General features: G+C 38.5%; 1 protein-coding gene across 5 annotated transcripts in view; it reads right to left on the bottom strand.

Moving 5' to 3' along the window:
- prkcz (protein kinase C, zeta) overlaps positions 1-17,546 on the bottom strand; it is a 239,706-nt gene that overhangs the window by 70,191 nt on the left and 151,969 nt on the right. For all 5 annotated transcript variants that reach the window (XM_033630197.2, XM_033630198.2, XM_078170316.1 and 2 more), the window contains 5 exons: positions 16,460-16,557; positions 14,101-14,187; positions 4,908-5,043; positions 4,641-4,728; positions 2,287-2,406 (listed from right to left, as the gene is read on the bottom strand). In XM_033630197.2, the coding sequence (XP_033486088.1) occupies positions 2,287-2,406; positions 4,641-4,728; positions 4,908-5,043; positions 14,101-14,187; positions 16,460-16,557 (529 nt within the window). The remainder of the gene's footprint in view (positions 1-2,286; positions 2,407-4,640; positions 4,729-4,907; positions 5,044-14,100; positions 14,188-16,459; positions 16,558-17,546) is intronic.

The raw sequence follows: 17,546 nt of genomic DNA, 5'->3' as shown, positions 1-17,546 counted from the left end.
AATTTTCTGCTACTACTCAAATAAAAATGACTATTATTTAGCCTTAAACACCCTAGAAACTCACTTACCTAACTCAGTTACATAATGAAATTGCTACTCTCCTGCCTGGAGAAGTACCATATGCTCAAGCCATGGCTATATGTGCATGGGTATCATTTAGAGACATTCTTATGGCTGAAAACCCTTCTTTGTGTAGATCAGTAGAAATATTTACATGTATATTTGTAGAATTATAATTTGACACCTGTAACAAACAAGGACACTATTCAAAGAGCAGAATTAGACCAAGTAGTGAAGCAGGGACAAATCCAAGGACAGAATGTGATTAAAGTGCTGCTTCTCTTGAGCATCAATGGCACTAACACATTTTTTTGCACTGATGAAGGACTGTGGACGGTGATACATAATTTTATGAGGAAGGATTCACAGCTTTGTAATTACGGCAAAGATTCTTCTATCCTTCATCTCAACAATCACCAGGTAATATTACTCTGTTAATGTTTTATTAACTTTGTTTTGTTTTGTTTTTTTGTTTAGTATAGTTATATCAACCAGTGCACTGTGCATTTCTCTCTCCGCTTTATATTAATTATTTCAAAAAGAGTTTACACAAACTTGCATTGAAAAAAAAAAAAAAGGTTTCAAGAAGGATTGCAGCGGCCAATCTCAACTTTATTTTACCAAAAATAACCTCTCTAGTTTCATTACTTTAAGGGTCATTTTGACGTATAATACTAACAGTGCAATACCGTGAAACCGCGATATTTTGGTGATTTTACCATAAAAATCTCATTCCATTGCAACCCTATTAGGAAAAGGTTTATTTCCAGAAATTTGAAATCAGTACTTAATTTCACACCATCTGTGTGTGTATTTGGGGTATAACTGAAAACCTTTTTTTTTTATTAAAGATATTAAATTATATAGTAGGACTGGCTTTTTCTGGCTTCAGTAAAAAAAAATGATATCCACAAAAAGACAAAAGAGGAGAAAACTATCTATTATCCCTTAGCTTTTTTGTTATGTGGGACTTTCCAATTACAAGTTAATGCTGGCCATTAGATTTCTCCATCCGTCTCCTTGTACAGGTAAAACGGTAACTGCAACTGTAAGTGCTATAACTTCCTAACTAAAAATTACTTTGCAGTTTGACTGATGGAAGACAGAGACCTGTGTTTACAGGGGTCTCGGGGTCGATATTTGGCGCCATCTCAGTTCAAATGAAAATGCCATTATCTGCCAAATGAAGCAAACTAATGGGGAAAAAAACGCTGAACTGTTCCACACATGCACCCTAAATCTCATCTGTAATAGAGGCCATGATGTACTGCCAGATTCTCCACAGTTCATGAGGGGTGGGGGAGCATGCATTACAGCATGTGCATGCAGCAGTACATCATTACAGGAGTCCTCAAATATTAACCCATTTCTTGCTCACACAAACTGTAACAGCATTTTTGGTTGGCAAGATCCATGCAGACAACAGCAAACTAGTACAGTGTTGTATTCTTTAAAAAGAAAGCCAGCTTGTTTACAGCATATGCCATGCATTTCTGATCAGATGGGATTGAGAGAGTTTAATCAACTTTGGGGTGGAATTTTCTTAACCTTTAAAGGACCATGTAATCTGTCAATTGAACTTGAAACACACAAATCACTACATTTGATTTCTAAGGTGGAAACAAAGCAGGAATAAACACAGATAAGGGACATCTTCTTCAACAGGAAATAAAACAAAACAACAGTATGAATGTATGTTGTTGAACTGTTATTTTCCTTGGCTTTATCACACTTTCACGCTTTCCAACTACTGTACTGTATATCATTAATGTAAATATATCAATAAGTTCACTCAAATGCCAAGACATGTCACGGACTAAAACAAAACGTGAGAAATCTACGGCAAACTAAAACTAATTAACATTTGAGAGAAGTATAATTAGCCCTGTTTTCGAGTTCCCGCTATTTTAATGAAGCACACCAGAACCATCTAAGCCTGGATTTACACAGACATAAATCCTTTACAGCCCAGAGCTAAGTGTTATTCCATTACATGGAATACATCTGTCTTCCCACTCTCACAATATCAGCATCATGAAGGGTTAAATTAACATGTTTTGCCATGCTATCAATATTAATATTTGATTTCCCACAATTCCTTTATACTTCCAATCCCTTAAAGCATAGTGGATGTAGTCAGACGCTAGGTACGTTCCCACTGATGAAACAGGGACAGATACACTTAAAGGTATAAACCCTATGTATTGTTGAAATCCTTTGCTTCACCTTGAAAGAGGTACTCCTCTGTGTTCATGTCAGGATTGTCGGTGATAATGTCAAATGGGGACCTCCCAGCCATCATCTCAAACATCAGCACACCCAGAGCCCACCAGTCCACACTGAAGCCTGGGAGGGCACACAAGAATAAGACAAAATATTCTTTTAGATATTTGTGTGGCATGAAGGACTTCAATTATTCCCATCCTTTCAATATAAATTGCAAACTGGAGCTGGTTTAGTCACTGGTGAAAAACTTTCTCTATGTACATGCACTGGCTACAGAAGCCCTGAGAGGCCTATGAGAAAAAAAATCGTGCAAACCATTTTCTAAGTCTGATCTAAATTGTTTTACCAGCTGTGTTTATGAATTGAACTTAAATGTTCTGGCAGGTTGTTGTTGTCAGGATATTTTTTCTTAGTGTTTGTTGTTGTTGTAATACTCATTTCAGCCACTAGAGGCTGAGGTACACCACTACCTCGTGTTCTAAACAGGACTAAAAACATTCATGTTTTCTTCCATGTGAGTTTTATTTTCTCCATGCACTCTTATTGCGAGGTACTGGTAAAAATCACCAGCAAGTTAGGTAACATTACTATCACATCTTTCTTTTGGATAGAAATGCATTTTCATTGACACTCATCTAACATTAGAATTAACTACATTGATGTTAGCAGTTAGCCTGCTTACTAGTGAGTGAAAAAAAAAAACTGTTCATGGCTAATTAAAAATAATTAAATTAAATTATAATGTACATTAAGTTGACTGTAAAGCAAACATTAATGTAATGTTAGTCATGGTAATTTGGACGCTTATTTGAGGGATGCTTTACCATGATATGACAGTTATGTATTAAAACTTGCTAACATACAAAATAAATACCTTGTGTTTAGAGTGCATAGAAGAATTAAAACTAACCTGGCAGAAAACATCCATGCTTTTAGTCCAATTTAGAACATGGGGTAGTGGTGCACTTAAGCTTCTTCTGGCCGAAATGAAAAAAAAGAAATTCCTGAGAAAAAAGAAATCACCTGCCAAAACTTCCTTTTTCTACCCATTTCAGAGATTTAAAAAAGAAAAGATGAGGAAGAACTTAGAGCAGGCATGTCCAAAGTCTGGCCCGGGGGCCAATTGTGGCCAGCAGACCAATTTTAATCAGCCCTCGCCTTGACTTTCAAAATATACCATATGTGGTCCTTTACACAATAATGGTTAATCGAGCAAGATCACTTGGCATTTTTATCCTTCGCCTCAGAATGATAAGACTATCATACACTATAGGGCTGTCAAAATTGCTCAAAAATGACGTTCGAATATTCCTTCTAAAAATAACTCATAGGTTCGAACCATTCGAATATTTTTTTTTTCTGCATTATGTCCACAAGAGGGCAAACTAATACAAGGAAACATACTTGTATATGAAACATAACTACCTGTAGGTATTTTTATTTCAACATAAACGTCTTTGAAAACATTTACATACCTACACATTAAAACACATATAACAATTATCTATAACATTACGTTATAAACGACCGCAGACCTCTCGCTCGCCCCCCCTCTCTGACCCGTGACCACACCGCCCGCGGAAGCGCTGCGAATAGCCTTGAAGCACCGGACCGTGACCGGCTCACGCCCTGCAGCAATCGTTTCAGCGTCTGGTCTGTTTTCTGCGCGAGCCACGAGCGAATGTGTCAAGCCGGGTGACGGAGACAACAGCTGGGAGCAGAACCGCTTGTCAACCAGCGTGGGGAAATGCGCGTCTGATGCCAACGCCCACATGCAAAGAGGACAGCTGCGGTGGTGTTTTTTTCCCCTCTCCACAATCGAATATCAATTTTCACATTCGAAGGTCCATTTTTTTTTTCAAATTCGAATTTGAATTCGAATTTAGAATATTCGTTGACAGCCCTAATACACTACACTGTAGACAGGCATCAAGTAGTAATAGTTCATTAAAAGATAAAAATGGTTGCTTTTGTCTCACTTTAAAAAAAAAAAAACTTTTGATGCGAGAATCAGTTGGCCCCCAGGTGTTTTCACATTGTTTTATCTGGCCCCCATTCAAAAAAGTTTGGACACTCCTGACTTAGAGAGATTATTCTGGCAAAACCTGATTCTTCACTTGTTCACACAGAAGATAAAACAATTTAGATCAGACTTTCTTTCCTAACCTCTCAGGACTTCTGTAGGTACCACTTAGCTTACAATAGTTGCCTGATGCAGTTTAGCATAATTGTTGTCCTTCCCTCATTGCCTTTTCTTAAGATTTGCTATCAGTAGTTTAGAAAAAGAAATATTTTTTGTTTGGCCCAGCATTTGGAGACAAACTAATCCAACCCAGTGTGACTCCTGTACTCACCGTAGTCCTCTCCTCTCAGGATCTCAGGTGCAATGTAGTTGGGTGTTCCACAGAAGGTGCTAGTGGTGTCACCTGGTCTGATCCCCTCCTGAGTGGTTGCAGTGATGAAAGATAAAGGATATGATGAGTGAGAACATGAGTGGTGGACAAAACAACAAAGACAGGAGCCCTGTTAGTACTTCCAGGCGATACAGATCTACTGCATTATTGATAGCCCTATGCCAGCCATCCACACAGTTCACTGACAAAAATCAATGTGCGTCTTGCCTTGCACATGCCGTAGTCTGTGAGCTTGATGTGTCCCTCATGATCCAAGAGAACATTGTCCAGCTTCAGGTCACGGTAGATTATGCCCTTTTCATGCAGGAAGTTCAGAGCGATACAGATTTCAGCAGCATAAAATCTGCAAAGGAGAAAAGAAGAAAATTATGTATCTGACCTGTCCTCCAGTGCCTCCATCAGGACAACGATTTCCTCTTGTGCACAAAAAAATATTAGCATCTTTCATAGGCCCTGGCAGTTGCACGTTGTGTTGATCACATATGATCACCACACTCACAATGGTCATTAATTAAGCCACAGACATAAACAGTGATTGAAATGCATTTTTCAAAATCCACAACTTAGTGTTTTTATTTTTATAGTGTACTGCCTCTGTAGTTATCTGAGTGTGGTAAGTAGGAAAAGGGGTTTTCCACTGTCTTGCATACTCCAGGTAAAAATATCTACCAAGTATTGCAGCTCTATCCATAATGGGCCTGTCATGTTTGAATAAATGCAATGCACAACATTTCTGTAACAGAGACCTGTCTGAATGTCAAAAAGTTTCACTGTAAACCCCAATTTGCTCATTTAACTTCAAAAAAATAAAACTGGAAACAGCTTGCACTCAAAACATTTAGTTTGGTACAATGCAGTAACATAAAATTTTTGAATACACCAGACACAAAATAAAATTTTCACGTCTGGCAGGAATTTTATGACAGTTTAATATAACCTTTTTTTGTTGTTGTGTGAGGATTTAATTCTATGTTGTATGAACATGAAAACATTGTGTTCACATTATACATTTTTTTTTTCAATTTCATTGAATGATAAAATTATATTGTAGCGAGCTTAGGTTTGTCATTTGCTAGAATAAATGAGGCAAATAGACAAATTCTGAACCTGGAAAAAAGTGTTTTTTATTTCACCTCAACACAGCTTTATGTAAGACACTAATATTTACACAGACGGGATGTAACTAGCTTTGTATATGACTTAACTCACGGTGCAAAATGTTTTTTTTTACAACATTAACTTTAACCCATTAGAACCATTGTCAAATACAAATTTATTAATCCTAGTGTAACGGGTGACTTAAGTGATCTACAACAAACTTTAACACATGCCTTAAACACATTGTCTCATGGCATGCTGGGAAACTCAACTCATTTAGCCCTAACACGCCACAATGTGTGCACAATGAAAGTGTTGCTTATTGGCCTTAAACTAATTAGGTGAAATCGGCTTCAAAAATTTGAGTCAAATTAACTCAAAAATTGCTGACATAACTTGAAAACTTATGTCAAGCTCACAAGGGATGAGTTTTTGGGTCGAGTGAACATGAAGGCTTTATGTCATTTTGACAATCTGTTTGTGTAGACTTTACATTAAAATTTTGTGTCATGGATGGATTGGGGTTTACAGTGTATGACATCAGCACAGAGACAAGGCCAGCAATGTTACAGATTCCATGTCGGCAAAGGGCTTATTGAGAAGATCACGAGAGTTACTGAGCACATTCATGCCCCCAAGGATGAAACCCTTCCTTTCTAAACACACTAAGAGCTTTCCCATAGTGCCACCCCAACCCATTCTCATTCCCAGGTTGTCAGATACTGACGCTTTATCACATCCCTTGACATGTAGAACAGATGGAAATGGCAACATTTAGGTATCTTTGTGAGACACAGCTGAAACACACTGAGACACATGGTTTATGTTGTGAAATGATTGCGGCTAGGTTTATGCAATGAAACAAATTGATCAGATTTAGAACAAAAGAATGTTTTGGGTTAAAATGTGTTGTTTCTTACATAAGATAATGTAAATATAGTGTTAAAACCACACTGACTTCTGGTTTCACACAGGACACGAACTGCAGTGTCCTGGATGAAAATCCAGGTCTGGTTTGACCAATCTACCGCCCCTCCCTCCCAGACTTTCTTGCTCTTTATAGTATGACAGTTGTTCTCAGCATCAAGAAGTGTTGCAGATGTATTTACAATGGAGTTTCTTGGAAGCCCGGTGCATTTGGCATCAATGTCACATGCCAAGGGGCATGAAAAAGCAGCAGTGTTTGATGCCCTGGAAATGACAATAGGTTAGCCACTCTCAGGGGACCTTCAATGTCAAGATATCTCATAATCTAACACACAGATCACAGAGTAATTGAGTCAGCATATACGCTACAAAAGTAATAACCCCCTTGACTTTTTTAACACCATGGCCTTCATGCTACTGCCACACTCACAGCAACCTTTAGGGTCCATCTCTTCACTGTGTGTGTGAAACTGACAATGGAAGTGTAAATCTGCAGGGCGTGGTCTGACTCGCCGCAGCCCTACTTGAGAGGAGGGCACCTATGTAGAATAAGACTTTATTAATGACGGAAAATGTTAAGTATACTATTACTGTGCTTCTAAATCTTTAACTCAGAGCTTGGACCTTGTAATGGTTTGATTATACAGAAACACAGAAATACACGTGCAGCCCATTTGGTTATTTCTAATTAATCCCTGAGTTTTGAGGTACAAAAGGCTTTCATAAGTAGATTTATGTTACTACGATTGTTCTCTTTATGGTGAACAGAGACATTTTTATAGCACACATAACCCTCAAATCCCTTTAGTTTTGAACATGATTTGATGTAGCTGGCATGCGTCTTTGGTGAGTCAGAAGCATTTCCTGTGTGTGTAGGTAGTGTGTATTCTGTCTCTAGGAGATAAGCCTTCATTAACAGTGACGAGCCTCTCTCTGTCTGCCTGCTGTAAACCCATGATTGTCAAACACTGGGGGAAAGACTGGAGTGGCGAGCTGTTTGACGGAGAAATCACAAATCCCACATCGCTCCCCCACATTTTCACTGTGACAGCCTCCATTGTACACCGTTGTTTCGTAGCTGGCATCAGACTGATAGAAGCTGCGTCCTATCAGCAGCACCATCCACCCCCCCACCAGCCCGCCTCCCCCACGGCGCGGGGGAATGCGGCAGGGCTCTCTCTAAGAGCGCTGCTCATGAATATGTACAATCATTATGAGTGATTAACATGCTGCTTTGCATATGTACAGCCACTGTCTCCAGAATACAGATTGTAGGGCCCGATAGGGGCCCAACGGTGCCTCTCTAAATTACCCAGCCTTTGATCCAGCATTTATCAGAGCCGCAGTTGGAATGCCCCGCAAGTAGACAGGCACAATGAATTATGGATGCTCATTATATTTCTCAGAGGTGGAAAAATAAGTGTTAGGTTGGATTTTGGCAGCACTGCCACGTCCACGAAGAGCTGCTAAAGCATCCCATTAAGCATACAGTATGTCTGTAAGGAGTACTCTGTTGCTGAGGAGTCTTGGAGGCCTCACTGCAGTAACTCAACACGGTCCTGAGTTGTTTTTTATTACAGTACAGCATTTGAGAAAAGCCAAACAATAAAGTCAATTCGCTTCATGTTACAAACTTTACATGTGGAAGTAACACACTGAAATAGATAAGACAGCAGTATAGGATGTTCAGCCCGTTCCCATCCCTTGGTTGTCAAATACAAGCACTTTGTCATGCCCCTTGGCGTGTGATATTGACGCTAACGGCACCTTTCGGCATTTTTATGAGATCTGCGGGGCTTTCAGCTAACTCCAATATAAACCTATCTGTGGCAACCCATCCATGGGTGGGAGGAGGGGGAGGCGGATGGGTCAAACAACACAAGACTTGCCCCCAGAAGACAGCTGTTCATATCCCATGTGAAACTAAAAGTAAACAGTGTTTTAATGTAACATTATGTAATTTATGTACGGCCATTGTGCACTGATATTACATCACGTTACGCTACGTAGAAAAATTTACTTATTTTAATGCAAAACATCTTTGTTCTAAACCTTATCAAGTAATTTAAACCAAACCGCGACTCTGGGGTGCCGGTGGCTTAGTGGTAGAGCAGGCGCCCCATGTACAAGGCTGTTGTAGCAGCGGCCCGGGTTCGACTCCAGCCTGTGGCCCTTTGCTGCATGTCTCTCCCTCTCTCTCTCTCCCCCTTTCACACTTCACTATCCTATCAATTAAAGGCAAAAAATGCCCTAAAAATATCTTAAAGAAAAAAAAAAAAAAAAAAGCGACTCTTTCACAACATAAACCACGTTACAATGTGTTTCAGTTGTGCATCACAGAGACCCTATACCGTGACCTGTGTGTCACTATAAGACACTATGGGTGTGATAAATCATCTGATTTTTAATTATTTTATTTTATTTTTTATTTATTTTTTGTTATTTAAGGGTTTTTTTTTGTTTTTGTTTTTTTTTTATGTTTTTCTATTTTAAGAATGTCAACAATAAACATTAGGGCTGGACGATATGGCCCTAAAATAATATTACGGTATTTCAAGGTGTTTTTGTGATAACGATATTCTTATATAGTGTGATAGTCCCTACCACATTGGTTCCTCCATGTACACAGGTGCACTTTTTTACCAGGTTCAGACCATTTAATGACATTGTTAACATTCCTGTCGGGATAACCAACAGGCAATTGCAGATAAATGATATTAAAAAAATGTTGATATTATGTCCTCTGACACTGCATATCATACCATTTGCTGTAATATGCATAGACCTTCTGGTGCCTGTAGCAGTATTATCATCACAGTCAATGTATTTAAAAAATCTGGACTTGCTCTATCACAGAACCCTCCCTCTTCTCTGAACTCATTTGAAGATTTCAATACATGACATTAGTATAATATTACATTAATATTTGTACTTTTAACAACAATTCTGACATTCTAGTCTTTTCTGAAACCTGGTTAAAAAACGTCAGTTGAAGATGGCGATATTAACTTAAATGATTACAATTGATTTAGATGTGACAGACTCACTAAGGGTGAAGGTGTAGCAATCTATTTGTCAGAAATAACATAAAAGCATCCCAGTTAGTTAGTATATCTGTGCCAAAGCAGTATGAACTATTGAGTTTAAATATATAATTAAGTCAAAATGCTATTTTTTAGGGTTGTTGCTATTTATCTTCCCCCCAATCCCCCACCGCCCCTCTAGAAGCAGTTACTGACATTTTTGAGAATTTAACCCCTTTCATGACCTCAGAAGTGACCATTATAGGAGACTTTATCTTAAATTGGATGTCCACAGACTCAGATAGTCTAAAGTCCATCTGTGCTGAACTTGGTCTTACTCAGTTAATCTCTAATCCTACCCATCTGAATTTTAAGGACCTCTCTAATTAACCTTGATTGACATTATATCAACAAATCATCCCCATAAATATTCTTCCAGTGGTGTACTTCCATTAGATATAATTGATCATTGCCCAATAGTATGTATCAGAGATACTCGACTGACCAACTCAAAAACTCAAATTGCTGTCAAAAGAAACTTCAGAAATTTTAAGCCTTTTTACATGATCTCAAACATGGTGACCTTTCACATACAATAGAAATCCCAGATGTGGAACTAGCATCAAATTATTTTTCAAATATCTTCAATTCAGTTGTTAACAAACATGCTACATTTAAGAAGTTAAGATTAAAAGATAGATTCAGCCCTTGGTTCACCTCTGAATTATCAAATCTGTTCCAGTGACGGAACAAAGCATGGTCCCCAGGTAGAAGTTCCGGGAACCCCTCCCATTGGCTTGCTTTCAGAAAGCTAAGAAATAAATGCCCCTTCTTAACAAGAAAAGCTAAATCTAATTATTACTTAACCTCTATCCCCAGTTCTTGGTCAAATCCATCAAAATTCTGGAAAGACGTAAACTCTGACAAACTAAAAACAACGCTTCCTCTCTGCCCACTCATGTCAATTCCAGAAATATCACACTGACTGAAAAAGAAGATATAGAAAAGCAGCTGGAGAGGACAATTTGGCCCCCTTTCTCCTCAAGCTTGCAGCTCCCATAATTTCAGAGCATATACCGCATATCTTTAATTTAAGTATTTCAACTGGTATACTACCTAAAGTATGGAAGTCAGCTCATGTTTTAACTTTGCACAAAGGAGGAGAAAAAAGTGACCTAAACAACTACTGTCCAATTCAAAACTGTCTTGTCTGTCTAAAATCCTACAAACATTAGTAAATAATCAACTCAAGTCATTTTTAGCTCAATATGCTGTATTAACCCCCCACCAATCTGGCTTCAGATCAGATCATAGCACTATCTCTGCTACTTCCTTAATTTTAAATGACATTGTGTCAGCTGCAGATAACAGGAAGCTCTGTGTTGCTGTTTTTATTGATATATAAAAAGCATTTATTACAGTTGATCATTCTTTACTCCTAAAAAGACTATCAAATATTGGATTTGATCCATGAGCCATCAAATGGTTCACCAATTACCTCTCTGGCAGACAACAGTGTGTAAAAGTGGGAAATGTTAGATCAGAGTTTTTACCAATAACAAAAGGTTTTCCACAAGGTTCAGTCTTAGGACCAGTGCTATTCACTATAGCTCTGTTCTTGCAAAACTGTAATGTCCATTTTTATGCTGATGACACAATTTTATATTGGTGGACTGACTCTGTAAATTTAGCTCTTGAAATCCTGCAGCATTCTTTCAATGTTCTGCAAAATGCATGAATGAATCTCAAACTTGTATTAAATGCTGACAAAACTAAATATATGCTGTTCTCCAGAGCCAAAAGCATTAACCACAGGACTCTCAAAACCTGAACTCTAAATGGTACAATCATTGAACAAGTTCCATATTATAAATATTTAGGCATCTGGATTGATGATAAATTCACCTTCAAACCACAAGCTGATGTACTTACAAGGAAATTACAATAAGATGTTTTTTTTTTGTACAGAAATAAATCTCTAATGATGTAATTTATCAACATGCAGCTGCCTACACTCTTATGCCCCTAAATGCTGTCTACCATTCAGCCCTTAGATTTATAAATGGAGACAGCTATGGCACACATCACTGTTTGCTTTATCAAAAAGTGGGTTGGCCTTCTCTTTCTATTAGAAGAGACCATCATTTGCTTTTATTTACTCATAGGGACTTCTTCAAAAATTGCCTTCATATTTGTCATCACTTATTGGTTGGAGAACTGCAACATATCACACATGTTCGCAAGACTGGTTAGTACTGCAGGTTCCTAGAACTAATACTGATTTGGGAAAGATTGCTTTCAGATTCTTTGCAACATATACCTGGAACGAATTACAGTGTACTTTGAAGCTTGATACTCTGGTTTCAATGGGTCAATTCAGAAATCTAGTCAAAAACCTGAGTAATTTTAACTGCTGGTGTTTTTAACTTTTTTTTAACTGATTCACGTTATATGTATGTGTATATGTATATGCTGCTGCCAGAGGAGCCGCTGAATGAGTTCCCTCTGAGCGGTAAGTTGCTAATAGAGTCTAAGAAGTCTGGGGCTGTTCATAAATCATCCAGGACTCCCAGACCTAAGGACGCCTCAGTTTATTCCACAGCTGCTCCTCTTTCTGGAACCACCATGGCGTTGGTTATAATTTTGCTTTCAACCATGCTTGTTGTTGCTGTGGGTAACAGTATGACGTCATTACAGTATGTCAACAATTTGAAGTTTTTCATATCATATTAACAATCATACCGGTATAAACATATACAAAAATCAAATAAACAATCAATTACATAAATACATACAGCACGGACAAAAAAAGCATCATCTCTGCAACGTTCATAACATTAATGATTCAAAAGTCCATCAGCACAGCCCCAAACCTTGTGGGAGTAATCAGGTGACCTATTCTAAAAGTCAAGCCTGGAAACAAACAAACAAATAAACAAAAAAGGTCCCTATAGTACAGCCAAAGCAAAAGATGCAAGAGCCCACTCTCTCCATCCGTATGTTACAACTGTAGTTCATTGAAAAAAAAAAAAATCATAATGATAGTTAAAGCTATAGTGCGTAACTTCTGTTGCCTCCCAGCGGATAATGCGTTATTACCACTAATAAGCCGAGTGTTGCACAGAGTAACACTCGCCACACACCGTGTACACAGAGTACCACTAGCCAGTCGCCACACACCGTGTACACAGAGTAACACTCGCTTCACACTGTGTACACAATGCTACACAACGTGGCGAACACCAGGCTGCTAACATTACATTACGTTCATAGCACCATTTCCAAGAAAATAATAAAGTACTAGGTCCAGTACATGTAACAGCAACACATACTACTCATAATATAATTGTAAACCAAGTCACTTACTTATCCAACAGCAGCAAGGCAACATCCGTGTCTGCCCTCAGCCCAATTTCTTCCTTCAGGGCTCTTCACCGAGGAAAAGCGACGCCAATACAAATCCTTGTCTGCCTTCTCCGTCGGTCACTTTCCTTCTTTGCTAACAGAGCTTCAGCCGAACGTCCAGGCTTTTTCTTTGTGGTACGATCCACTTCTGGACCGTGTCTCGGCCGCTTCTCCGCCATGTTGCTTTCACCTTCTACCTGCGCTCTACCTCTTGCTGTGACACTCTCCGCTCGTCCTCCCCCTCCCTTCTTGTTGTGAGGAAGCATTTCCTGTGCGCCAGCGCAGGAATGTCGCTGGTCTACACGTATACTAAAAATGATCTATATTGAAATTACCGCGAGATGTTAGAGGAGCCGATCGGCTTAATCAGCATTGTGTCATCTCCTCTAGTAGTGGCTTGGGTGAAACGGACATTTACGGACCTGTAGAAGTTACGCACTATAGCTTTAAGTATGGAACGTGCATCCAAAAAGCAAATAACTTCAGTATTGTGTCCAGCTCCTATGACATGTCTATTCCTTTTATAAAAGACAAAGCTGAACCCAGACAAGCAAATATGAATCTCTATGGTTGTGTAGATTGGCTATCATTAATTCAAATTATGCATTCTCTGTAATTAACTTAACCCGATCACTATACTCAGGGCTAACTTGACTTCCAGTTGTGGAGCAGCAAATGCTGATGATGCTAGAGCAAATGCTGGCTTGGAGATCTTGGGTAAACATGACCTGTCTCCAAAGAGGCAAAGTTGAAGTGATTCAGGAACAGGCATACCTAGCTACTCTTGTATTGTTTTGATTATCTCTCTCCAGAAAGGTAGAACCAGAGGACAGACCCACATTGCATGGATAAAGGTGCCTTCCTGCTTTTTACATTTCCAGCATAGATTATTTTCTAGAAGCATCTGTATTTGACAACCTGGGAATTTGAAGGGGTTGGATGTTTACCTTGCATGTTCTTCAGGGAGCTTCCTTTGTCGTTGCATATGAAACATCAAGTCCCCGCCGTTCACATATTCAATCACTAGAAATAACCTGGAAACCAAAGCATGATGAGAAAATGTATTATTTCACCAATGTTGCTGTTTAACAGAGGCTCCTTTAGAAATGTTAAGACTAGATGGTTAAAAGAAATTTGAAAAATAAAGAGAAACATAATGACATGCCCTTCACGTAAAAAAAAAGGGTTTATGAAATGTCATAAGGATATCAGATATAAAAGAGTACATTTGCTTTTGTAGGTCTGCTTTTCACTGATTTAAATGTGTTTTTTTGAGATGGCATTTTCGACATCTAAATTCATCTCTACCTACAGAAATGTTAAATGTTGACTCTTAAAGCCCCTGTCAAATGCTACGCAATCAGTGCCACAAGGCAAAAAGGCTGATATTAGTTATCTTTTGTTTCTAGTTTTCAAAAGAAATACACTGAAGGGACTAAAACCAACAGTAAACTGACTAACTGACCAACAAGCAGTGACTTGAGGACTGATATACTTTATTGCTCTGTGCCATAGTGCTCCAATGACATCAAAATATTGATCAAAAACACACAATGATGTATTCTGTGCATTTAGGTGACACATACCTTTTGTTTCATTTAGAGGAACATGGCCACAAGTGCATTTTCAATCTCGAGCTGAGAGAAAAAAACTACAAGTGCTATGTCCACTGTACATTTATTGTTCATTGTATAGTATGACTCGTTTATGCATTCAAATAGGTTTTGGACGTTCTTTTGAGAAAACTACTGCACACTACTGCCTGCTGCAGCCCAGTCACTAGAAGAAAATGGTGACGTACGTTTCTGCAGTTTCTATGTTTCATATGTATCATATCAACGTATCTAAAGTGACAGTATAAGCTGACATTGTTCTGGAGGTGGAGGGGGTGTTGGATGGTGTGTCTCCTAGGTGAGACGGCTGCCAACAAACAACAAAACTGTTTTTTCAACAAAACACTGCATTACCAACAGTGATTGTGTCACTGAAACCAGGCATTTTATACCAAAACATGATATTTTCCTATCCATAACCAAATAGTTCTTGTACCTTCACATAACCACACATTAACCACAGGGTCACCGAAATATAAAAAAGTGCAAAGTTTGAATTCATCTGCTTCATGATAACGTACAAATGTGACATATGTCATGCGGTTTAATGCCAGCATTTATTCTGGTGATTTGGTTGGGCATAAATGACCCATTGTGTCTTCTGTTATATTTGATTTGTTTTCAGCTTGATGTATGCCAACTTAGTCAGTGACAAATATAATGATCAGTAAGGCTACTGCAAGATTATTCTTCACAAAACAAATATTAGATTATTATATATTACAAACAGAACTACTTTCGGTTGTTTTTAACCAAGTCATTGCTGTGTTTCCAGCGTTTTAGCCACCAAACATGGGTCTTTTGTAGTGACCTGTCACTGTGTTTCCACTGGGGATAGTGCCACAACAGGCAATTGTTTCTACAGAGACATTGCTGTGTTACCAGCCAGGATTGTGCCACAAAAAGCAGGTATCTTTCGGCAAAACATAGTCTTTTCCTAACCATAACCAACTGGTTTTTGTGCCTAAACATAAGGGCACTTTCATCACAGCGTTGTTGAAACGTATAGAAACGTGAAGTTTCAGTGTATCTGCTACATAATTTCATACAAATGTAACATATCTGTGATTTGCAGACATGTTCAATGCCAACATTTATTCTGGTGATCGGGTTGACAGCTGACATGCAAGATGGCTGAAAATATCTGTATGGAGAAAGGAAGAGTCTGCCCACTTCCAATGCACGTACTGAATAATGACCTCGATTTTTTGGTGACTACACCATCATCAGAGCAAATGCTTAACAAAAACTTATGATGACAGCATCAAGAAGGGCAAACCAGTGCTTTTTAATGCAGGTAAAAACTGAGGGTAAATTAATGCGGAGGGCAATCAGGAGATCCAAATACAAATATGCAGAAAATGTGCAAAACATTCAACTTTTAAAAAACATTTATATAATCCATTTACAGCACAAAATCAAGGTTTTAACCCACAAAATGGTGATATTGCCATTTTTGGTGGTATCTTGTAACTCTGGAGCTTTCTATGTACTTGGACCAAGGAAACTATAATTGTGAACTTGCAGGAGATGATAAGCAATATACCAGTTTTGTCCTTTAATGAAGAAGAGGCCATCACTAGGAAGTAATATTTCATATTACTGAAAGGTACGGTCAGGTAGACTGAGCTGCAGCTGAAATGTGTTGCCTTTAATGCATACAGTATGAGTGTCAGCCTTCTCATGCTCTTACCGACTTTCTGTCTGGAAACAGGAGTGGAGGCCTACTAAGAATGGATTGGTGGACGCCTGCTCAAACACGTGCTTCTCTGTCTGTACCCAGTCAATATCCTGGAGAGATGAGAGGAGACAGATGGAGACAGAGAGGAAAGATAATGTACTGACAATCAATTTGTCTTATCAATAGACTTTCTGTGTGGTTAAACAGACAGAGTGAGACACATCATGCCACAGATAAAACAAATGCAGTCAGTCCTGTGAAGAATCCTCACACTCAGGATTATTCTGAGACTGTTTATTTCCTGCTTCTGTTAAGAGTGTGGACCTTGGATGGTGTGCCAAAAGATAACTGATCCGACAGTTAGTCATTGACACTAATGAAAGATCATTATAACCTGTTAAAAATGACACCCAAACAGAGCTTTGTATTTCTATATATCTCTCTATATATTTTATACCATATACACAACCTCTATATACATATGATATCTAATTTGTGCTGCTTATTTTGCTGGAGCACCAAAGCACACTGTCATGTCTTTGCCCAAGACATAAATCGGGGTTCTGAAAACTGACTCTGTACAAGAAAAGAAAAGGAAAGAACATTTTCAAAAGGTGCATGAGAGAGCCATGGATCAAGAGAGGAGGTTGGGGGGCCCTCAAAGACTGCATATGCATAGAGCCCAGAATTCAGTGCTACGCTCCTGACTACAGCTGTCGATTAAATATAGTGAAGTAAAAGTATAAAGTTGCTTCAAATGGAGACACTCCAGTAAAATAAACACATGCTTCTAAACTATTTTTGACTAGTGCAGCACCTGATTAAAAGGACTTAGTTAGTAAAGCAAGAATCCTTCCGACAACTAGAAAACTACAGTATCTTTATTTACAAATCCATTTTCTCTAATTGTTATCAGCTAGCTGTGGGTGGAATATGTGGTTTTATAGAGAGCTGTGAGTGTGGATGTTTTATGCAGATTTAAAGTGTCATTAAGTTGATGATGTTTAATGTTTTATGTGCTCTACAACAGAATGTGTCTAAATTTTGAGTTTCCCATGCTGTGCTCTGACACAATATGGTTAATTTATGACATCACAGT

The sequence above is a fragment of the Epinephelus lanceolatus genome, chromosome 8, assembly GCF_041903045.1.
Source record: "Epinephelus lanceolatus isolate andai-2023 chromosome 8, ASM4190304v1, whole genome shotgun sequence".
Taxonomy (NCBI): domain Eukaryota; kingdom Metazoa; phylum Chordata; class Actinopteri; order Perciformes; family Serranidae; genus Epinephelus; species Epinephelus lanceolatus.
The sequence above is the reverse complement of the archived record's forward strand: the minus strand, read 5'-3'. Positions and strand labels throughout refer to the sequence as shown.